Source organism: Vipera ursinii (assembly GCF_947247035.1).
Source record: "Vipera ursinii genome assembly, chromosome: 3".
Classification (NCBI taxonomy): domain Eukaryota; kingdom Metazoa; phylum Chordata; class Lepidosauria; order Squamata; family Viperidae; genus Vipera; species Vipera ursinii.
In genome coordinates, this window is record NC_139516.1 from 86,498,473 (window position 1) to 86,524,106 (window position 25,634).

At 38.0% G+C, this 25,634-nt stretch overlaps 1 protein-coding gene across 2 annotated transcripts in view; it reads right to left on the reverse strand.

Moving 5' to 3' along the window:
- SLC44A3 (solute carrier family 44 member 3) overlaps positions 1-25,002 on the reverse strand; it is a 44,618-nt gene extending 19,616 nt beyond the window's left edge. For both annotated transcript variants that reach the window (XR_014492154.1, XM_083359924.1), the window contains exons 1-10: positions 24,638-25,002; positions 21,392-21,499; positions 18,395-18,537; positions 17,837-17,973; positions 17,275-17,368; positions 15,963-16,132; positions 13,270-13,359; positions 10,720-10,844; positions 9,035-9,221; positions 5,977-6,142 (exon numbers count right to left, since the gene is read on the reverse strand). Coding sequence is in view for 1 of the 2 variants with exons in the window: in XM_083359924.1 (XP_083216050.1) it covers positions 5,977-6,142; positions 9,035-9,221; positions 10,720-10,844; positions 13,270-13,359; positions 15,963-16,132; positions 17,275-17,368; positions 17,837-17,973; positions 18,395-18,537; positions 21,392-21,499; positions 24,638-24,664 (1,247 nt within the window). In the remaining variant the exon portion in view is untranslated. The remainder of the gene's footprint in view (positions 1-5,976; positions 6,143-9,034; positions 9,222-10,719; positions 10,845-13,269; positions 13,360-15,962; positions 16,133-17,274; positions 17,369-17,836; positions 17,974-18,394; positions 18,538-21,391; positions 21,500-24,637) is intronic.
- Positions 25,003-25,634: the final 632 nt, after the last annotated feature.

Here is a 25,634-nt window from a genome sequence, read left to right on the forward strand (position 1 = left end):
CTTGGCAAGGACCTGATATTCTTTGTATCAAAGATCAAACTAAATATACAAAAGGAATAAAGCATGCGAACCTTATCAAAAGTAATAGGACTTAAGGAATGTCTTAAGCTGCTCTACTGACACATAATCCTTTGTAGAATTACAGATTCAAGGTCATATAATATGCTGAAGCTAGAAACTAGGGCAATTCTCATGGTGTTTCTAGTAGTGCAATCATGTAAATATTGTATGACATTTAAGAGGGATTGAAGGAAACATCACTATGAGAAAATGGTCCTGGGCTGCTGTCTTAGCAACATTTTTCTGTACTGTCTTTGTGATTGATATAGTATAACTACTCTTAAATGCGCTCTATTGTTCTTGTTACGATTTTAAAAAATGCATTAATAACATTTTCTCTTTATTTGTTTAAATCTGAGAAGTACTTAATCCCATAGCAGCAGCTTCACAAATTTAAAGCTAGCTTCCAGTATTCCTACTACTGATTTTAGCAGGAGAGAATTATATAGTGCTTAATTTTCCTCAGAGGTCCTTAACAGTCAAGCAATATTTTTGCTACAAAATAATACTGGGAAGAGTATTATTAAAATTGTAGAAACAGAATGGTGATATAGAATAAAAGTCTTCCCCCCCCCCCCAATGAGAATCAATAAATATGATGGCTGAGTTGGGATTTCAATGCATGTTTACTGAAGTCGTCTACCAATCAACTGAATTTCCAGAAATGCATTATCTATTAATGTAAAATTCGAGTTATATATTTGAATACACATAGCCCATTTGCGCAAACTATATATAGCATGCTGTTATCTGAACCTATCGTTTTCATTACAGTTTCTAAGGAATGCATCTTTCATCAAAAATAAAAGAAAGCAAAGCGTGTTTCATTGTTATTGTTTTAGGTAAAAACAGATGTCTCCTGAATAAGTAATCCAGCTGGAACAACTCACAACCGTCCCCAGTTTAATTCTGCTTAGGAGAAGACAGCAGAGTGCCTCATGGACTCTGTAGTAAGGAAGCAGATTTGCAAAACTGAAAGTCTCTCCAGTTTCCTGTAACTGCTTACCAGCTTAAAAGGAAAGCTTTTACACCAGACTACAATAAACAAAGCTCTTGTTCACGTCACTCCCACAAAGTATGTGAATAACATTTTTTTTTCTTTTCTATATTTATGACATTGTTCTACTGTATCGATTCATCACATCTTCTACACACTGACCAAGCAAATAATAGGAAGAGAGATCAACACCAGGGGACTGAACATAGTTCCCTCTGGTAGTGGAAGGTTTTCGATTCAAATGCCTATCATGTAACTTTTACAATTATCAGTGCTATTAAGATAGTCATTAGAGTGGCAGAAAGTGAAGAGGAACTAAAGAGCCTCTTGTTGCGAGTGAAGAACGAGAGTGCAAAACTTGGGTTGAAACTAAACATTAAGAAAACCAAGATCATGGCATCCGGCCCTCTCAATTCCTGGCAAATAGATGGGGAAGAAATGGAGGTAGTGACAGATTTTATTTTCCTGGGCTCCAAGATCACTGCAGATGGGGACTGTAGCCAAGAAATTAAAAGACGCTTGCTCCTTGGGAGGAAAGCCATGGCAAATCTAGACAGCACACTAAAAAGCAGAGACATCACCCTGTCAACAAAAGTGCGTATAGTCAAGGCTATGGTCTTCCCAGTTGCAATGTATGGCAGTGAAAGTTGGACCATAGGAAAGGCTGAGCGCCAAAGAATTGAGGCCTTTGAACTATGGTGCTGGAGAAGACTCCTGCGAGTCCCTTGGACTGCAAGGCGATCAAACCGGTCAGTCCTAGAGGAGATCAACCCTGACTGCTCTTTAGAAGGCCAGATCCTGAAGCTAAAACTCAAATACTTTGGCCACCTAATGAGAAGGAAAGACTCACTGGAGAAGAGCCTAATGCTGGGAAAGATTGAGGGCAATAGAAGAAGGGGACAAAAGAGAATGAGGTGGCTGGATGGAGTCACTGAAGCAGTAGGCGTGAGCTTAAATGGATTCCAGAAGATGGTAGAGGACAGGAAGGCCTAGAGGAACATTGTCCATGGGGTCGCAATGGGTCGGACACGACTTCGCAACTAACAACAACAACATTAAGATAGTCAAGTTTAGTTCTAACATGATACAATCATATTTGAAAGAGATTCAAACAGAAGGGTATTTCGTTAGAGGAAGTACTGGTAAAATCAACATTTCTGGCTGGAATTAAACTAGTCCAAAATTATTTATCCTATACATTCTGGTTAAAAGGATGGTAATAGGATGCAGTGTTAACAATTAATGTTTTATGAAAAATTTGCTATAATTCTCTGTGTTCTAAAAGTATCTTAGGCAGTATGTGTCCTGTGTAGATGCTCAGAATCCATAGTTTTGTTCTGAAAGAACGTGTCTGAAAAGCGAAACTGTTTTTCAGTCATGAGACATAATATTTACATTACTTTGCAAATTGAATACAAATCTAAATTACATATTTTGTGGCAAAACAAAATTAAAATATTATGCGTCACTGGATATAATTATTGTGAATGCCTTCTTTCTCCTCACCAAGCTACTGAAGTAAAATAATTACACCATGTTGACGTTTTGTGAAAATTATGAAAGAAAAAAAGAATTTAACCAAAATCCTTCGTATCCAACAGGGGTGAGGCATCCTTGCTATAAATAAAACTGAAACCTTATGAAGTAGTGATTCTGTAATGCATGAGCTCAACCCCCAGGGCCTTTTCAATGGAAGCAAACAATAGCAACAATACAGAAGCACTTTACTAGCGTCTCTTCTGCATCTTTTCTAAACTTTCCAAGCTTAGCTTACATTCCTGGGATTGACTGGAGATTCCCACTCTGGGTACGAATGAGCTACTGGGGCCACGTAAGAATATTTAAAGACAGAAGCACCTGCCAAATGAAACTAGTGTTCGTAATCCAACAAATGACAGACTAACCATTCTGCATAAGCCAGGCAGGTTAATTCAAACAAACAAATCTGTTTACCTATGCAAGAGGATGAGAACCACAGGAGAAAATCTAAATCTATTAATACAACTTACAAGCACTTCGTGCTATTAACCAAATAGTACCTTAGGGAACACCTGCTGCCGGCATCAACTTCCCTCCGCCCTGTGCGTTCCCACAGAGAGGGCCTCCTCAGGGTGCCACCGGTCAGAGAATGTCGACTGGTGGCCCCCAGGGGGAGATCCTTCTCTGTGGGCGCCCCGGAGCTATGGAATCAGCTACCGGTTGAGCTCCGGATGGCGCCCGATCTTCGCTCCTTTCGCCGTGAGCTAAAAACATACTTTTTTGAACAAGCTGGCCTGGCCTGATGAGGGGACTGGGGGGGGGTTGTTATTGTCATTTTATTGGGGTTTTAAGATGTATTTTTAGTATATGGGCATGTATTTAATCATTTTTTTTAACTTTTGTAATCCTGTATTTTTATTCTTGCCCTGTTCACCGCCCTGAGTCCTTCGGGAGAAGGGCGGTATAGAAATATTATTAAATTAAATTAAATTAAATTAAATTAAATTAAATTAAATTAAATTAAATAGTAAAATCTAAAAATTAGAATTCCCAGTTCTAATTGTGGATAATATCAAAGTTTCATGAAAACAACAGAAAACTGTGAAAACCTATGAGGGTAGAGAATATTGCAGCGTTTGCAATATTTAATGAAAAAAGCAGCTTTTTAGGGACTGCCGTCTGATAAAATTCTTCTGGTAGTACAGGTAGGCCTTGAGGTTTGACCATAACTGAGACCAAAATTTCTTTTGGTGAACAAGACAGTTGTTAAGTGAATACTGCCCTTTTACAACCTTTCTTGCCGCAGTTGTTAAGTGAATCAGTTCTTCCCACAGTTGTTAAGTTAGTAACACAGTTGTTAAGGGAATCTGGCCTCCCCATTGACTCTGCTTGTCAGAAGGTCGCAACAGGTGATCACATGACCTCAGGAAACTGTAACCGTCATAAATGCATGCCAGTTGCCAAGTGTCTGAATTGTGATCAGTGGCCATGGGGAAGCTGCATGCTGGTCTTGTGAAAACTAGTCATCAATCACTTTGTTCAGGGCTGCTGTAACTTCGAACAGTCACTAAACGAATGGTCGTAAGTCAAGGACTACCTGTATTTCTTCCAGGCCGAAACTCAATAAATCTTGCCTGATGCCAGAGGCACTGATTTCCTTCTTCCTTTCTGATAGAATTTCTAGAACATAGAGCCTTATCACCCACATTCACTCTCTAATACATGTATACACATATAGCTAAAAAAAGCAACTTATTATACATTAAACAGACCGTTAGAAGTAATTTATTTATTTATTTAGGCTTTTATATAACTCTTTTAAGGTATTAAATGTGCTGTGCATTCAGTGGCCTGTTCATGCATATTATTAAGCTATAATAAGATTGATTTGTTTTGGCCTAATGTGAACGAAGCAACTATGGCTTATTCAAAAAAAAAAAACATGGTCAAAAAGTAAATACTGGTTTAATGTTATGTGTGAACCATGCCATATTACCCTAATCCCAACAAATCTTATAGTTAAGTATTATTTCAAAATGAAACAGAGCAAGCTTGACTGATTTAATTCTAAATCACTGCTCAGTATCATTTACGAGTCTGATTTCTCACCTGTAAGTTAAAAGCATCTACTTTCGTTTTCTGCTAGCTCTTGTGTTATGTTTCAAAACAATATGCAATTATTTTAGATGATAAATAAGTAAACATGAATGGTTAATTTATCATCATATTAGAAGTTTCTCAAGAGAGTGTAAAATAAACTCAGAAGATTTGACAATAAAAAGATTACTTATCAGTGATCTTATATACAATTATCAGAAAGATCTGAAGTGGATAAAAGATTTTATTGTTTGAACATAGGGCTGAGTTTGAAACAGAACTATATTAATGATCAAGATGATATTGCTAAAATGTATAAACTTTTGTTGAAATATGTGGCAGAAAAACAAGTAAAAGAATGTATGCTAAAATGGATTAAAATTTATGGTTATTATATATAAATAGAGCAATGGGGAAATGGGTCATTGAAAGGACTGGAAATTATCTGGGGGACATATAAAAAAGCTAAAAACTTTTAGATATAAATAATAATTAATTCAAAAGATTTTAAAGATTAAAGTATAATTGAAGCCAAAGGCAGTATCTATGGTCGACTGGAAATCCTTAATGGGTTTTTTTTTGCATGAAACAGAAAAAAAAATCACTTGTGATTTGTTGTTTTGATTAGAAAAGAAAAAAGTTAGCTTTTTTGGGTAACCAAACAGCAGAGGAAATCAGAAGCTTCCTTGTATCGTCTGTACTTTTGTTTTTCCTTCCTGTCTATCTTCTCCTTATCCTGTATCAGTTTGTTGGTTTTTATATTCTTTTCAGTTTTTTTAAAATAAAATGTATATAAAGCACAATCTGCTATAGTTTAACTATGGTTTAATCACAATCTTGAATTACAAAACATGATTTGAGCTTTCTGGATGTAAACAAGCCATTAATTTAAAGCCAGCTCTAGTTTCTATCCAATGGAAAACGGCTATTAGTTGAAAACACCAAATGTTTCTAATCTTTTCCCCAAAGTCATGCCAGAGTAGCAGAAGTAGTGTGGGAAAGTCCAGAAGTCTGAATCCTGTTGATGTACTACTAAATTATAGATTCTGTTATGCATGAATGCAGACACTGAATTAATGAGACAAGCAAGACTTGCAAGAAAGCTACTTAGTTCACAGAATAGAACATCAACCAATAAAGATCAACTGCTCTCATCACATTCCTCAATAATTATATAATCTGTTTATACTTACAGAGAAAGGAATCCACTGACTCCAAGAGGGCTTGTTTATATATACTTAAGAGGATTATTTGATATTTTTCCCCCCGTAATCCCTTAAAAACACAGTAAAAGTAAGCTAAAGAACAAGTTTCTGGCAATTAGTTTAACTGTTGGTACATACCGGTTGAAGAAGCAAGTAACTATAGTCCCAGCCACAGTCATTTGCTGACATGCTAGAATAAATTCAGTTGTCCAGATAAGCCCCAGTAAATGATACCACCACATGTAGCGGATTCCAAATCGAATTTTGTATTTCACTTGGCCTCCTGAAATGACTTGCGCATTGCCTATAAATTTAAGGCAAGAAGAACAGGCATCAATATTCTTCTAAACTCCTTTTTTAAAAGTTTGGCCAGCTGTTATTCAACTGTTTATCATATTTTAGAAACAACTTATAATGAAGATATTTGGAACTGATTATAGATAAAAAAAGATAATAAAAACAAATAAAACGTCAGATTAAGACACAATGTTTATGCTAAAAAAACAAAAAAACTAGGGATAGATTAAAAACAATGAACAAGGTGCAGCCCCAAAATGTTTAAGTTACATCAAAGTAAGATACAAGTGTAACTATAAACTTTTAAAACACTGAGACAGCTTTGCAAGTGTGACTAGCAATTATTCCATTATTAGGTGAAATGGTCACTAAGTGAAACAGCAACTGTTCCTATGATCTTGATGCAGTCTCCTTTGCTTTACAGACCAGTGAAGGCCATAAATGTAAGGATTCATCAGAAAGTTACTTTTTCATATCACTATAGTAAATGTGAACAGTCGCTAAACTGACTGCCTGTGTCAATTAGAACTTAAGGTATTAACTATAGCTAACATAACTTCAACATTCCATGGAGAGAAAACAAGGATTTATAAAATTAAAAAGATTGCAAAAGGAGATAAGAATATGGATCTGTACTAGAAAATAGGTACATACAGAGAAAAGGGTAATGTATTCGTGTCACAATCTTTTTTTTTCCTCAATACCTTACCATGGGAAAGAAATGCAAAACAAACAAGGTAACTTTCTAACAGATCTAGTGGCTGTTACCGTTCTATCAATTTCAGACATTAACATGTCCATTATGAATTAGAACCTCTAACTGCTTCTAAATGGATGGATGGGCAGGGACTGAAAGAGAAAAAAACGTTGTAAGTATTCTAAGTGAAGCACATTGTCTAGGAAATATGTGACCTTCAAATCACACTCCTACATATAAAGGCGAGCTAGCTGTCTTTTCAAGGTTATAGAAAGCGTTTCCTTGTAACCTAACAACACATTCGCTAAGGTCAGCTAAAGGAAAACTGCACATGACTACCGATAATGCCAATTTTCTTTTTCAGTCAAACTAATTTGTATTTCCATAGATAGAACACAATAAATAGAGTGTTAAATAGTCATTGTAAAATATCTACTAGAGGTTTAAGTGGTAGAACAGAAAGAGCAGCATTTAATGTCAGCTTTCAGAACTCCCCACTTCAAGCAATGGTTTGGCTTAGATCCTCATACAGGGAGGAGCAAGTCACATCCATTAGTCTTGGGGGAAATGAGTCCAGAGCTACTTGAATCTTGAAACCTAAACCAGCATCATAATTAAATTTGGATTGGAACAGAGCAAGATTGCTTGAAGATAAGGGTCCCACTAAATGACTACATTGTGAATCAAAGGCCACATTTTTTTTCCAGGAGGACGGCATCTGCCAAGGATACCTATATAAATATAGGTTTCACTGTTAATATGAAAAATAAATGTCCTTGCTCACCTCATTTTCATTACCTTAATAATTTGCAGACTATAATAAAATTAATTATGTTTCACTTCAATCCACAGAGTATTCTATAAAAGGTAAAGGTTCCCCTGCACATGTGTGCTAGTCGTTTCCAACTCTAGGGACCGGTGCTCATCTCTGTTTCAAAGCTGAAGAGCCAGCGCTTGTCCGAGGATGTCTCCGTAGTCATGTGGCATAACTAGATGCCAAAGGCGCACGGAACGCTGTTACCTTCCCACCGTAGTTGTCCCTATTTTTCTACTTGCATTTTTACGTGCTTTTGAACTGCTAGGTTGGCAGAAGCTGGGACAAGTAACAGGCACTCACTGTTATGCGGCACTCGGGATTCGACCCGCCAAACTGCCGACCTTCTGATCGACAAGCTCAGCGTCCTAACCCACTGAACCACCGCGTCCCCAGAGTATTCTATAGTCATTTTTAAATATCAACAAATAATTTCCCTCATGGCTTTACTCTTGCAGAATGGTCTTATTATTTAAATTTGGTATTTAAATCCTAGCATTGGCATTCCTTTTGGAGAGGGGCAAGTGCACCATATAAAACTAACCCACATGGATACATCAAGTTCTATCTCACATAATGTAATTTTAACAGAAAACCTCATACAACAGAAACAGTATTAATAGGCATATCTGTTCAAATGCAAAGTTTGGATAAAAGAAGAGCATCATTGTGACTTTATGCCTCAATGTTTTTTTTTATTTGGGAAGGTTTGGGGATATATCTACATCAACTGAATAGTTTTTCCAATTACTTTTTCATTCTGAAGTTTTGAAAATAGAAACAAAATTAAGTAATAATGGATGCTTCACACTAAAGAGGCAATTAGCTGGCTGACTGTTAATTTCTGCATTCATATTGTATTCTCATACCATTGTACTCATACTGATCCTTACCTTATGTGTGATCTGTGGACTTCTGACCCTCTCCTTTATTTCCACAGTAGAAACAAAACACTGCCTTAGCAGGTGTATTAAATCATACAATTAAAATTATTAAGTTTTCTTAATTCAAGCAATACTATGCATTTTGACACAAGACCGTAATCATCCAGGCCTCCTTAATTGCAAGTAAGAGAAAATGGATATTCTTTTTGCAGGAAATGCTGTTTTTATCTTAAGGTCAAATAACGGGAGACCAAGATAAGTAAATCTACATGGCTAGGATATGCTGTTTATAAAAAGACAACTTAAGCCAATATCAATGTTAATCAGATAAAAACCAATTTAGGGTCTAGCTTGACTGGTTCTAGATCAACAGTAAAGTAGATCCAGATACTAGAAAACAAAATACAAACATACTTACACACCTTGACAATTTTAAAAACTTTTGATCACCAGGGGAAAATGATATATTTATGTAGCAAAGAGGATTGATGTAACATTACTGACCTGCAGTTCCTAAGCTCAGGAGCACAGCCACCCAGTTCATCCAGAACAAAATAAGTATTGCAAACGTCCAAATGGGTTGAAAATACAAAAAAGGGGCCTTGCCAATTATTTTATTGGCAGCCTGAAAGAGCTGAATAATCAAGTGAATCTTCTTCCTTAATAACACTATCAGGGCAATAAGGATCACCTATAAAAAGAAAAATAATGCAGTAGAATGGTTCTATTACCAAATGAGAAACAGTCTTTAGGAACTGGACTCAATAATTTTGAGATGGGTAGTCTTACAAATCTATATTATAAATACACCAACACAGAGAGTAAAATTTCAATATCGTATTTCAAAATCGTACAACACGTCTGCCCAAGAAAATGTGTAGAAGATACACTATAAAAAACATAGCTTCTACACAGAAAGAGCTCAAATATAATTTCAACAATGAGTATTTTTTTTTAGTTGGATGCTTTTAAAAAGTTTTTTCTAAAACTTTTTTTTAAACTTTTCTTACTGATCTAAATATAAACAGCTACAATTATACAGCAGGAAAATGCAACAACATAAAGACCAATCATATGTATGATTATAGGTATGATTAAAAATGAGGTGCAGAAAGATCTCTATCTTAACAATACAATGTTAAAAGTATTAAGTAAAACAAGCTTATTCAAAATATATTTTGGTGTATTTTATTGTTAATACAGCTCTCTTCCTCGATGTATCTGCTGCCCCCTTCTGCCAGCAACTGGGTATAGTGGCTAATGAGGCAAAAACATTGCTAGTACTGACTCTTGGTGTCCCCAAATCTCTATTACCGTAATTGAATCTGATGATGGACACAAAAGCCTAATTCACATTGGTACAATTCACGTGTGAAGCAACTGTGTGCTTTCTCTCCCTACAGCTTAAATAAGTCCTATTCCATTCTAATCTGATATTTATTAGCTGGTAGAATCTATCAAGTAATTTGATTTTAAAAATTAACACATTCCGAGCCCAATACTACAAGGTTTGAGTCAGTCATGTCGAGTGTATTTTACATCAAGTTCCATTACTGACCAACTGGATCTTCTAATTGTCTTCATTAAAGATTCTGAAAATTATAGATTAATTCAAAACAATTAAGTTGTATCCAGGCATCCCTGCAATCTGACTTATTTGGATACTATGACTGATGCTATTACTCTTCATGTATCAGTGCTCTGAATGTCCTTAAATAAAATCTTACCAGCAATTAATATTAGAAGGGGTATCGTGAAAAACAAATGCGTCAACCAAATATAATTTCAAAAGTTTGAGATTGTTAAACATGAGATGTGTTTATGATGTAAAACAGCAACAGCTTAGGAGGTGGATCATGGCAAGATCCAAGATAACAGGACAGCCCCATATCTCCTAGCATTCACTAATGAGCAACAGATAGAAGACAGAAGGTGAATATTTCTATGTTATTGTTGTTCAATAATAGCCATATCAAGGAAGGATAATTCACCTGAAGCAAATGCTGATTTCTGTCTGTTCAACTGCACTAACACTGGCTTTTTACAGGTTATGTATACTTACTAGAAGCAATTAAAAATAAGAAATTAATTATAGGCTTTCAATTTAGCAAATATTTCTGAGGAAGTCCCATCTTATATTAAATAAAGTATCCACAGAATATTACTGATAATATACATAGATGTCTTACCGCAACAAATGTAGATATAATAGAAAGTCCACATAATAATTTCATATTGTCTTTTTCAGTTTCTAATTCTATGATGGGCCCACTGCTGTTACTGTAATAAAGCCACCACATAACACCTGAGACAACTAGAACAAACACAGAGATCCAGCAATGTTTATTTAATTGAAAAGACAAAGGGCAGCACTGGCATATTAAGCTTATCATCAAGCATTTATTCAGCATGATAGTTCCAAAGAGACTAAAAAAATAGGTTGGCACAAAAAAGGTAGCACAAACTAAAATTCGACTCTAGTTTGCATTTTTGTGAGACAATACTGTCGATGCATACAATATCACCTTCCACTCCAACTATCTGCGAAGAACGTTTGATTATAATTGGGTTCTTTGCTTATGAAGGCACACGTGGATCTGCATCTCCTTAGAGAATCTTAAGCCAAGGAATTTCAGCCAGCAGGGTCCAGAACAAGAGGATTTTATGCCATGGCACATCCTGTCCTGCAAAGTCAGATTTGCTCCTACCCTTTTGGCCCTCCAAAAGGCCTTGAACACCTGGCTGTGCCAACTAGCCTGGAGCCCCAATCGGGATGTGGCACTTTGGAGGTGGCTAATGGAGTAGATAGTAGATCCTACCTTTTCTCTGTGCACACTTTGCTCCCTCTCTCTCTCCATCCTGCTTAATTTTATTTTGATTTTTAAATTTAAGATCCTTGTATATTGTTTTAATGTTTTATAGTGCACTTTAATCAACGCCTGTAAGCTACCTAGCTCATACTTTTCGCGAGATGGGTGGCATGCAAATTTAATAATAAATAATGTCAGTTACAGATCATTCTTGAGTAGTAGAAAAATTGTTGGAAATATGGCAGGAAGAACTACTAACTGGTTTAAATGGAAATCAAGCACTACTTTTGAGAGGCAATTTTAGGGAGAGAATCATTTCCTCTCTTTAGATGCTGTAGAACTGAATGTCTGCACAAGCAAAATTTGCAATGTGCACGCGAATTTCAGTAAAACCTTTTTCCTCCTTAATTTGGTATGTGGTAAAGTTAGGTAACATTTCAAGTTCTTGGTAATATAGCATGTTTTTTGGATGCTGAAAAAGCTGGTCTATTAGTTCATAACTTAACAATAAGGGAGAGGTTCAAATTTTCCCCCATTTTATTTCACAGAGTACTGAACAGGATGACCTGTCTTATGTTGTGAATTTTCTTGAATAAAAGACATATTGTCATCATTAGACTTTTTTCCTTAATCTCAATATTCCGGGCAGGAATAAATGACAAAAAAGAGAAAAGAATATAATCAATGACATCCCCCCTCATCGATAAACAACTACATTGTTCTATACGATTACCACAACAAACATAATTGTAATTATCATTCCAAATTCAAGACTGATTCCTGGAAATCAATTCATAGCAATAGGTATACAGCTTTTAAGATGATACACCTCTTAAGATTATATTCAAAATGGTTAATAAAAGCTTCCCAAATGTTGTATTTGATGGATTCTTGCAAATATTGGCATATCCTATAGTATTTTAATGCATGCAGAAAAAAATGTTATAATCACATTACTTATCTCACCTAAGAAAGTTTGCCTTCTGCATGAGGGGTATAAACTTCAACACAATATAAAGTAGTGCCCGTTTATCCATTTTAATAGGAGAATTTGGGGGGGGGGGAATGTGTCTGTTGATGCAAAAAGATCTATACAATTTCTGGGAAACTAACATAGGGGCAACTCCTAAAAATGAAATATCCCAACACGATTCCCATAGGTATTAACTAATTGTGGATATCCATCCTAGAATTGCTAAACTGGTCACCTTCCCTGAAATTTCCCTTAAGTTTTATTTCCAATAATTATGCTTCTTTGGTTTTGCTTCTGTAAAATGGAGCAAAATAAATATATAAATTAGAAATGAAATAAATAGCTTGGTGTTTGCAACTTCATTCCAATTTTGCACTTCATTAGTCAATTTACTTTCCTTTACATATATTTGTCTTTTGGAATACAGGTATTTTTTTTACTAATTCTCTCCACCACCACCCTACACTATGAAAAACACTTATGTTAAATATACTCAAGAGTCAGAAATGCCTGATCAAATAATTAAGAAGAGAGCAAGAGTTCTCTCCAAGATTTAATACAAAGTTTTCTTATGCTTCTGAATTCCTTCAGATGTCACGAGACTTTAATATTCAAAGTATTTGTTTGGGTACTAACCTATGAATCCTATTGAAATTATTTTTAATTTCCTAGTAAACTAAGTGACAGAAGAATCAGATCTATTTTTTTCATTAAATCATTTTATTTATTAGTGGCTTTTGAAATATAGAAAGAACCATGAATGTTCAAAGATTTTTTTTCTGCAAGTAGCTCTTTACACTGTAAGTTTTCTGATTATGTTTTTTCAGGGTATGAGAGTTTTTCATCGGATGAAAGGAAGTGAAAAGCCCTCATGTTAATGTATAACTGGTAAAATAATTTGGCATGGAGGCCAGTTTTACTAAACTGTAAATTAAATTATGATTATAAATACTTACATAATAATCCAAATACAAGTAATGTAAGAAAAATATGGACCACGAGCATACTGATACATCTGAAGGCTAACATCATTAGGGCAGACAAAACTGCAACGAAAACAATTGAATAGATTACTTATTTTAACAAGCTAATTAAGTGGAGTACATGGAAAGTTTCTTTGTATCTAGAGATGGAAATTGCATTTCTTGCCAATTTAATTGCCAAATATTTCAGGATCCAATGACATCCTTACTGTGCACATACTGTCTTTGATTTTAACAATAAATTCTATATATCTTCATGCAGGTCTTATCACTTGGAGATAGAAATTAATTCAATTTCTCTTCCAATTCAATACAATATTTTTATTTAGATTCTATTAGACTTATTATTGTTGTTTATTTTTAAGGATACATGATCAACTTTCCATTTTTCTTATGCTCTTCATTTCATTATCATTGCATTTGTATTCAGAATTATTTCTCTCTTTGTAAAAACTGAATTACATAATTTTTAAATATCATGTATTAATCTTTCTGAATCAATAAAAAGTGTACATGGTAATCGTTCATAAATATATAGGTGCATATGTGTGTGTAAGAATCGTGTGTGTGTGTGTATTTAATATTAGCAGATTTGCTAAATTCTGAAAGAAAGTAAAGGATGTAATTAAGGAAAAGATCAGAATTCACGATATTTTAATAAACTACAGGTAGTCCTCATTTGCCAGCATATAACTGGGACTGGGTCATAAAGTTCACCATCACATGATTGCACCAACTTACGACAGCATTTCTGACAGTCTCAATTGCTGTTGTTAGGCAAATCCTGTGGGTCAAATCTGATAGCCATTTGTGACCTCCTTGTTGGAAGCCATCAGTGAAAGTTGCAAATGGTGTTCACATAATCCTGGGACTCTATGACCACTATAATTGTGAGTTGGTTGCCAAGCGACCAAAGCACATTACTGTAGGGATGCTGCAACGGCTGCAATGGTGAAGACCTGTTGTAAGCCCCCTTCATTCATCACTATAACTTCAAACAGTCACTGAATGAGTGGCCGTTAAGTGAGAACTACTTGTATTCTTTCTTGAAAAGCAAAAATTTTAAAAACATACAATTCCTAGGATAATTCTTATTAAGAAGCTCTTGTTTTGTTTTTAATTAATCACATCAATTAATACTGAGATAAAACTGTTTTTCCTACTTTACTTTTTGATATTCACACTGAATATCAAACTACTGAATGGAACTACTGTGTATGCTCACAAGCACTTCAAATTTATACCTGAATCTCATTTGCCTCTCACTTCTGAATGTGTTAGAATGAATATTTTGACTGGTAATTATCATGCACATCATAAATGGTGAAATTCTCCCCAGCAGCAGCTGTTTTATGAAGAGGTATTTTAAAAATTACCTATGAGCTCCTATTCTTCCCCCTCTACTCCATTTTTTTGTAATGTATCATTCAGAGAATTTTCTGCAGAATTCCAAAGTTTGCACACCTCTCTGGATTCATCTGATCAGTCTTCTAAAAGTCTGGCTATGATTTTGGATAGATTTTGTGTCCCACCCCCTCCGTTTGCGCAACATTATTACAGGTGGGGATGAGACAGCATATAGGGCGGAGGTACAAAAACTATCCATATGGTGTAGTAACAACAACTTGCACCTAAACATCGGCAAGACGAAAGAGATGGTGTTAGACTTCCGGAGAAAAAAGGAGGAACCTGCCCCACTTTACATCGGGGAGGACTGTGTAGAGAGAGTTTCCTCCTTTAAATTTCTGGGAGTCTACCTCTGTGAAGATCTGACCTGGAAAGTTAACACAACCCAGATGGCTAGAAAGGCCCAACAGAGGCTTCACTTTCTCAGGGTCTTGCGGAAGAACAGGGTAGAACAACAGCTAATGACCCTCTTTTACCGGTCTACCATAAAAAGCGTCCTCTCGTATGGTATTGTGGTTTGGTATGCTGGTCTGACAGCCGCGGATAGGAAAGTATTACAGAGGGTAGTGAGCACAGCACAAGACATTGTGGGCTGTTCCCTGACACCACTGGATGACATCGCCAGGGCTCACTGCCTTGGAAGAGTGAGGAAGATTCTCAGGCATGACTCACACCCTGGACGGTATCTCTTTACTCTACCATCCGGTAGGAGATATAGGAATATAGCCAGCCGTACCAACAGGCTGAAAAATAGCTTTTATCCGAGGGCTGTTAGGCTTTTAAATGGGACATAATCTTATGTAGAATTGACTTGGGAGGCCGGTGTGTGGTGTAGTTGGTTCACATAGTGTGGTGGGATGGAGGGTTTGTTGTCACTGTGTGTTGGGAAGAGAGAGCACGGGGGGAGGCTCAGCTAATCTCAATGTACACATGTTGTACTTTGACAATAAAGGTTTATTTATTTATTTATTTATTTATATGGGTATATTTTTCTTTAGGATAAATATTCTGTATTTTTTCTATACTTTAGTAAGAAGAAAGTCTTCTATTACTTATTGAGATACATTACTGATATGTAGAATGGAGAATTTTCCAACTAAATATATGATCAGATATTTTTTTCTTCATGGGTAATTTTATCTTTATTTGTTTGAAGATAACATAACAGAACAAAGTTGCATATATCTTGTAATGCACTAATAGCTTTTTAAAATATAAAAATAATTAATGTTTACATGAAACAAACAGACTCAACTTACCTACTGAAAAGATGCACAATCCTGTTACTGTATCTCTTCCTGCCATGAGCCCACCCAGAATACGATGAAAGAGATCCACCTCATTTACCACATCTATCAATACAGGTGCGAAATTGGAATAGCATTTGCGGTTCCACGGAACACATCGATTAAACAGTGGAAAAGATAAGCTGGGATGATTAAAATGTATATATAATAAATGTTAAAAAGTGAACACATTGGAATGAAAGTCGCACCCTCCCTTGCACCTTCATACACTTTCCCCACAGCCTCTCATGCACCTTCCCCTGCACCCCTTCTCACATCCTCCCCATCTGGTAGCAGCCACTGATTGCCTGAGACTTTCAACTTCCTACTGGCTTTCCCATTGATTTTGGTTGTGGGAAGCTGGCAATAAGTTGTTTCGCCTTAACAATTATAGAACTTAGTGAAAGATGGCAAGTGGACTGCAGGAGTTGCCATCGCTAAGCAATGTAGTTCCACTTTACATCGGGGAGGACTGTGTGGAGACAGTTTCCTCCTTTAAATTTCTGGGAGTCTACCTCTGTGAAGATCTGACCTGGAAAGTTAATACAACCCAGGTGGCTAGAAAGGCCCAACAGAGGCTTCACTTTCTTAGGGTCTTGCGGAAGAACAGGGTAGAACAACGGCTTATGACCCTCTTTTACCGGTCTACTATAGAGAGCGTCCTCTCGTATGGTATTGTGGTTTGGTATGCTGGTCTGACAGCCGCGGATAGGAAAGTATTACAGAGGGTAGTGAGCACAGCACAAGACATTGTGGGCTGTTCCCTGACACCACTGGATGACATCGCCAGGGCTCGTTGCCTTGGAAGAGTGAGGAAAATTCTCAGGGATGACTCACACCCTGGACGGTATCTCTTTACTCTCCTACCATCAGGTAGGAGATATAGGAGTATAGCCAGCCGTACCAACAGGCTGAAAAACAGCTTTTATCCGTGGGCTGTTAGGCTTTTGAATGGGATATAATCTCTGTGAACTTATGCAGAATTGACTTGGGAGGCCGGTGTGTGGTGTAGTTGGTTCACATGGTGTGGTAGCTCTTACTTTGACAATAAAGGTTTATTTATTTTTATTTATTTAATGTACATTACTTAGCAACAGAAATTCCAGTCATAATTCCCATTGTTAAGTCAAGGACTTTACAATGCGGAGTGCTTAGAACAGGCAGAACATTTAAAATATTCCTTCCTTGAAACTATTGAGCAATTAAAGAGCAATTTTTCAATGCAAAACTAGTAAACTGCAAAATGTGTTTCATTCTAGGTAAATAATACCCCCGTTGTTCTTACCTTGGTGGCACTGGTAGGGTGGGACAAAGTTCAGAAGCTTTGGATCCATCTACACAACTGCTAGCATTCAAACTGTAAACACAAAGGCAAGATCCTACAGAAAACAAAGTCATAAAATATGTTCATTATCACGTGCAGAGTATTGGAATTATTTTTACTGATTTGTTCCATTTTTTAGGAAAATGTAGATCACATTTTATAATTCCTTAAAGATTATAATTAAAAGACATAAAAATGAAAAAAGGGAAAAAGCAGAATCAGTAAATTGGGCAAAATATTCATTACAAAAATCTATATAAATTAATAATTTTAAAGCCAATGTTAATTTTTAGAAATTTTAATAAGCAATTGGTTCCACAGCTCTGACCATCTTGAAGAAACTGTTCTGTACAATGGCAATAAAATAATGCGCCAGGGCAAAAATTATTTTAAACCATGTTTATATGAAGTCAATAATTTTATTCAATCTTTTATTGATCACGCAATTATATTTTTATCAGACTTCAAAAGATATATACACAAAACCATGCATATAAAGGAACTCATATATATGGTCTCATACCATTGTTATTTGCAAATAGCTGAATATCTTCCAAAGAATTCAGTTGCTCCTGTGGACAGCTTGATACACATAATGCAGTTGAGTTCATATTAAGGTTTTTTATTTTCAAACCACATGAATTCAAATAGAACACAAATCTAAGGATGAGAGAGAAAATCGCTATTTCAAAATGAAATGTGCATTTTACTTTACCTACAATTTTCACCTAGGCATCAAAAGCAGATTTTTTTAAAACTGAAACCAAAAATGAATTTCTATTTAATATTGTTTCATACTGCATACTACTGCAATTTTATTCTGACTGATATTGTATATAGGCTAAACTCTAATATTTTATTAAACAGGAAGATGATTTTAAGACTTAGAGGATTTCCAAGTATACTAGATCTTAGCAAAATATTGTTATAGATAGTTGTTACTTTAGGATATTTATGCATTTTTTTCTTTGTGTAAAATACCTGTAGCCCCACCACCAATTATGGATTTCTGAGGAATCAAATTTCACTTCAAATATAATGGAGGTAAATGTTAAAATAGTATAAATAATAATCTGCTCACTTTTTGTTTCTCATATCTTGTCCTGACAAAGGTGCACCAACCACAGGTGTGTTCCTCCGACCACAAACATTTCCATAGCTATCATATCCAAATATAAGCCTTTCTGTAGCTCCAGCTGTTACAGCATAGCCTGTTATAAACATCTGTAAGCACATGGACACTACTTTATTCTTGGAATTCACATCAATCTGCCCTACTTATATCATTCCTTCTACTGAACATTATGGGTCATCTGTTTCAACCTTTAAGAATATTTATGATTCCTTTATAATGCAATTATGTCAAGTGAAGTATTTATCAGAAGCTGTAACAAAATATTATATATGTATTTAGTGTATAGTTTTCCCTTACTTTCTAGTTTGTTCAGAATTATATGGTGCTTTTTCGAATTCAAGTCCACAAGCCACTTAATGACTTCAGTAGCTGATAAGATCAGCCTGAAGAATCCCAGATAATCACAAACAGCAAAGTTACTGACAACTGGAATCTCAACTATTTCCAGGAGTCAGTGATTATACTGAAAAACAATTTTGCTTTACATACTTGTTACTGTTTACAATTCCGTAGACTTTTGTGGTGAAGAGAAAGATAGGAATGATAACAAAATGTTCTGCTTACAATTATAGGGGCGGTGTATGATAAAGTTGAAACATTTTCTTCTCTGCTAATATGGAGAACTTTAACGTATCAGGAAAGGCAAAGATTATTTATTGATACCCATAAAATCTCTCCTCCAGATAAAAAGAGAAATAAAATGTTCAGATTAGTAACCAGCACCAGTTTAACGGAAAGCGACGGCCTGATTTTCCTTTCCATTCCTGAGCTTGCCCCAAACATGACCTTAAAATTACTAATAAAGGAAAATAACTCATTTGTTGGTAAATTTAAGAGGGGAACAGCACAGTGGAGATGGTTGATGGAGTAACAAGAAATCCCACCTCCCCACCTTGCCCTCATGTGTCCTTGGTTTTTAATTCTTGCTTTTAATTTATTTATGTTTTAGCATATACATTTCTAGACGGTAAGACTCCCAGAGTTACCTTTATCCAAACTAGGCAACATCATCAGTGCTAGTTAGGAGTAGGGTTTGCTCTCAGTTTATATTTTAGTGACCTGCCCTGTCACCATTGGTGGGGGGCGGGGAAAGGAGGGACAGGCTTAAAGGTTCTTTGGTTGGGCTGTTTCTTGATTGGGATATTGTTTACATGATTGTCGGTCTGGAGTTAATTAAAGAGTTTTCATCAGGTCTTCTCACTGCTAGTTGGTGTTCACAGATGCATTCTATCAGTCTTCTGCCTGTTTGTTCTACGTAGTGCCGCAACATTACCCTAAATGTTGTACATGACTCCTGTTTTTTTCTTGTAGGGCTGCAGAGTCTTTTGGTTTACTCAGGATCTTTTGAAGAGCTTTAGTTGGCTTGTGTGCTATGCTGCTTCCATGTGGTTGCAGTTAGAAGACATGATGAAAACACTTTAAATTCAAAACATTTGGACAGACTTAACCATAGCTTCGAGGGACGCGGTGGCTCAGTGGGTTAGGACGCTGAGCCTGTCGATCGGAAGGTCAGCAGTTTGGCGGGCCGAATCCCGAGTGCCGCGTAATAGAGTGAGCGCCTGTTACTCGTCCCAGCTTCTGCCAACCTAGCAGTTCGAAAGCATGTAAAAATGCAAGTAGAAAAATAGGGACCACTACGGTGGGAAGGTAACAGCGTTCCGTGCGCCTTTGGCGTCTAGTCATGCCGGCCACATGACCACGGAGACGTCCTCGGAGAAGCGCTGGCTCTTCGGCTTTGAAACAGAGATGAGCACCGGCCCCTAGAGTCGGAAACGACTAGCACGCATGTGCGGGGGAACATTTACCTTTACCTTTAACCATAGCTTCAATTGAGAAACTGTGAGCATCCAAGACCAAGCCAAGTCTAAAAACGCTAGGGAATTTTTAGAAGCCTGACACACTATGACAAATTAGCCATCAACAGACACATAGACATAAACAATATCTACTTACTATCTGTATGCAAAAGAGACAATCAGCAAGCCAAAAAGGGAACAAAAACAATAAAACACCTTCCCACCAGCAACCAGGACCCAAATGAGCACAGATTAACTCCAAAATAAACTGAGAGCAAACCCTACTCCTATCTAGCACTGATGATATTACCTAGTTTGGGTAATGAAGCGTCTGCAAAAAACAACCAAGCTTAGAAAGGACTAAGGATCCCTGACCTTATAATTATTCTAGACCAGACATGTGAAACACAAGGCCCGGGGGCCGGATCTGGCCCGCAAAGTGGTTTCATGTGGCCCACAAAGCCATCCTGGAAACAGTGAGGGAACGGCCCCCACTGCCCTGGCCCTGGCCCAGAGACCCTCCTTCCACCAGAGACCCTCAGATCTGTCCCACTCCTGCCCAGGCCCCTTTAGGCACCTTTGATGTGAACGATGTAGAGCTGGCCACGCCCACCCAGTAGGCCATACACACTCTAGCCACGCCCACCCAGTAGGCCACACCCACCCTGGCCATACCCACCCGGCCCCCTGAGGGCAACCTCAATGCTAATGTGGCCCTCAATGAAATTGAGTTTGACACCCCTGTTCTAGACTATAAGAATAAGGGAGAGAGGGGAGGAACTCTTGCTAAAAAAGATTAAACAATCTAATGTCAAATTTGATTTTCCCATATCTATATCCTTATATATATAGCAATCTGGCAATGAACTGGGTCTACTGGCAAACAACACAGCTATTTTCTTAGGAGAAACAAATGCAGTAGAATACTGAAACAGCTATGTTCCTGCATCCTGCTATAATATAATCAATAGACAGTCGCAAAACCAGTTTAAAATAGATTGCAAAATTTTGCTTCCAGAAAAATTTATATGCTCAAAGATCACCCACTGCAGTTGAATAAAGAAACATTTTATCACATTATTCACTAACAATTTCAATCACATCTCATTCTTTTCAACATATTTATTTCAATGGGAACTCTACTTACCAAACCTGCCCAAAAGAGGAAAAATATTATCAACCAAAATTTGTCTGTGCACTTCCTATGTATCAATGGTCGCCACTTTCTTGATTCAGGAAATCTATCTTCAGAAACCTAAGATAAGTATATATTTTAAGATAGGATATATTTTAAAATTCATTAAATGTTAAGGATGTTTAGATAAACAATGTATCTTTCGCATGCCATCCAATGGACAGATATTGGTCACTCAATTTAATCTGCACAAAGCAGACAAGTGTCAGATTATAATAATTTTAGTTTAATCTGTATCAAACACACAAGATTATAAACTTAAATGTTAAGGGTATTAACAAAAAAAACAACTTTTGAGTCCATAAATGAACTGAAGGAATTACCTGAAAAAGTAACTTTTCTAATAGGTATCCTATATACTTTAAGATTTTCGTATAAGGTCCTTGTCTCTCCTGCCAATTGAAGAGTGCTATATGGTTTTAAAAGAAAGCAATCTTCAACAGGAATATCATTGAGTTCTACTGTAACTGAGATGCTAAACTTTTGCTGCAGATTTTACCAATAATAATTTTTTACAATTCATACAATGTTTTCCAGCAGATTTGTTGTATGTCTTAAGAAGTGCTGTTTGGATATGTAATATATATATAAATGATCCATGGACATGGTTACTTACAACCTTTTGTTGTACCATAAGTCTAAGTAAAACATCAAAACACATGCATGTACACAGCATATATTTTGCTTTTCTCTCCTGCAAATAGCAGTGCATGCAGAGACATATGGGAAGTACTTCTAAAGCAGCCTTACAAAACAAGTGGCTGCTATAAAGCTTCAAAGAGTTTTTGTTGTTTCTACTCCTGCATGTTGCAAAGCACCTCTTTCAAATACTATGAACAGCTTTACTGTATTGCATAATTGCTCAATATATGTTACTGAAACAAGCAAGAACTTACCAGTAGTCCTTGACTTATCACCACAGTTGAACCCATAATTTCCGCCGTTAAGCAATACAGTCAAGTGAATTCTGCCCTATGTTTTGGTCTTTCTTAACAGTTCTTAAGTGAATCACTGCAGTTAAGTCAGTAACATAGTTGTTAACTGAATCTGGCTTCCCATCGAATTCACTTCTCAGAAGGTCCCAAAAGGTGATCACATGACCTCCAGGATAGTAAAAACCATCATAAATACATGCCAGTTGCCAAATGCCTGAATTTAGATCATATGACTACAGGGATACCGCAAAGGTTGCAAGTGTGAAAACGGTCATAAATCACTTTTTTCAATCCTGCTGTAACTTCAAATGATCACCAAACAAACGGTTGTAATTTGAGGACTATCTGTACTCTTAGGACAGCATTCTCTAGAACTCAACTGATATGACATCAAAAGATATTGTAAATAAAATTACAGCAATTATATGGCACGTAAATGTTTTGACTAATATAAAGTTTCAGGGCAAATCACTGCACTTGCCACTCATGACCCCAAAGAGCTAGAGACCCTGGTTCAGATTTCTCTCTTTTTTAAATTAATTTATTAAATTTATATGATGCCCACCTCATTCTGAAAAGCAACTCTGGGCGGCTTACAATTAAAATTTAGCTGTGGGGTTCTTGGTGCTCTCTAAGCTTGATTGTTTTCTTGCAGAGGTTTCATTACCAATCTAGGTAATTTCATCAGTGCTAGGAGGGAGTGAAGTTTGCTCTCATTTTATATACTCTCGAGACCACTTCTATCAACACTGAAGCAAACTAGAGCAAACTCTACTTCTCACTAGCACCGTTAATGTTACCTAGTTTAGTAATGAAAACGTAAGAAAACAACAGAGCTCAGAGAATACCAAGGACCCCACAAATACTACAAATACTCTCTGGTATCCGTAAAATAAGAAGGTAACTTGAGGCTAGCTAGTCACTAACTCTCAATACAATCCACTAACTCTCAATACAATCCTTGGTGGAGCAGTGGGCTAATGCCTCCTTAAGTAACACCAGCTGCCTGCAATTAGTGTAGGTTCGCATCCCACCAGGCTCAAGGTTGACTCAGCCTTCCATCCTTCCGAGGTAGGTAAAATGAGGACCCAGATTGTTGGGGGCAATTAAGCTGACTTTGTAATAATGCCGCTTGGGGTGTGTGTGAAAGCCCTAATAAGCAGGCATATACATAGGATGAAGGCTACTGCTAAGCTTGTAAACCGCCCTGAGTCTTCGGAGAAGGGCGGGATATAAATGGAATTAAAATAAAATAAAAAATAAAATTAACTCTGGGGGAAATGTGCATTACAGAATGTGATTTCCAACATTTTTAACTCTTGCAGAAAACATGGGATAGGCCCTTAATGAGATAAATAAGCTACACTGAAGCAAGCGCAAATGTTTACCAATCACATTATTTTTAAACCGTCCCTTTCTCCCCCCCCCAAAAAAGAGGACAAGGCAGTGTAGATGGTACTTCTTCATTCTATCAGCCCAATTTTGCCAAAATGATTTAGTCTGACCACTAAGGATGGATCCAACGCCATTCAGCGATCATTACAGCTCAATGGGACCTAATCACAGATCCGTTAAGGTCCAAGGAGCCAGGGCAAGGCAGGGCAAGGCAGGGCTCCTTCTTTTAAGAATGCCTGAAAAAGAACCGATCTTTGCTAATCGCACCCACCGAGATACGGAGAACTCTGCTTTTCTCCCACATTGCAACTTTCCCCCCCTCCCTCCCCCGCGCCCCTCAACTTGCAAACCGAATTGAGTTCCCTTGCAAAAACCAACTGGGGGGTTGTCCCTTCCTCCCGCGCTACAAATGCACAAGAGAGGGGGAGGGGGGAAAACAAAAAAAAAACCTCGCCGTAGAAAGAGGCTCCCTTTACATCAGGGGTCTTCAAACTTGGCCCTTTTATGACTTGTGGACTTCAACTCCCAGAATTCCTCAGCCAGGCAAGCCTGGCTGAGGAATTCTGGGAGTTGAAGTCCACAAGTCATAAAAGGGCCAAGTTTGAAGACCCCTGCTTCACATGCACCTGTCGGCTTGGGAGGCGCCGCAGTCCGCTTTGGCGGGCAGCGCCGCCTCCGCGCGTAACCATGGCGGGGGGTGGGAAGAAAACGCGACTTTCTCGTTTTGCGACGTCCCGGACTTCTGCCAAGGGGCCGAAGCCGTCTTTTCCCTCTCCGACCTGCCTCAGAAGTTCTTCCTGCAACGGTGAGGGGGGGGGCGCCACCCCTCCAAGCTCCCCTCAAGGAAACGCGGCGCTCGCTCTCTTACCAAATACTCGCCTCTGTAGCACGCCATGCTGCTTTTCCCTCCCCTCTCCCAGTCCCGCCGCCTTCGGTGCTGGGGTTAACTTGGGCGGCTCCTTCCTGCTTTGCCAGCTCCGGGAAGCCAGGCCTGGAGGGCCGGGCCGGCCACGCTGCAGCTGGGCGCGGACTACGGGTCTTCCAAGTCAAAAGCTGTTCCCAGGCTCCGGCTAGCGCGCTGCCTTCCCGGTCCGCAAACCGGCGCTGGAGGGCTGAAAGCGCCGCCCTGCAAAGAGTCGCCGCGCACCTTCGCGCCCGGCTTTCTCCCGCGAGCCTTGCCTTTATTTGCCTTGCTGGGAAGAAGGTGCTCGCGCGAGGGGGGGGGCGGTTGGGTTGCGGCAGCTCCCGGGAAGGAGCGGAGTTTTGTGTGTGTGTGTGTGTGTGTGTGTGTGTGTGTGTGTTTAACCACAACTCCGCGTTCCAGGGAGGGGCACTGGGAAGAAGGTGCTGGCGCGAGGGGGGGGGGTTGGGTTGCGGCAGCTCCCGGGAAGGAGCGGAGTGTGTGTGTGTGTGTGTGTGTGTGTGTGTGTGTTTAACCACAACTCCGCGTTCCAGGGAGGGGCGCGCGCCTCCGAGCCCGCTTGTCCCGCCACCGCGAGATGGGCGGCACAGAAATGTAACACTTAACACATAAAATCAATGGGACCTTTCTTGGCGAAGGGCAAGAAGGTGACACGCTTCCCATTCTCGCGATTGGATTTTAAGAGATTGCGGCACCTTTTTCTTATCCCTCCCCCTTCCTCCTCCTCCTCCTCCCGTGCAAGTGACGGAAAAAGGAAATGCCCGCCCATTTTAGTAAAAGAAAATCCTCTCACAGCCTAATAAGCGCTTCTTTTATTGCGCCCTTGGGTAAAAACAGGCATTCTGACACGGCGAGGGGTGGGCAATAGAGAAGGAACGAGAGCCGCCAGAGCTGCGGAGTTATTCCTCTTGAAATGTTTTTGTAGTCCTGTCGTTACTCTTGT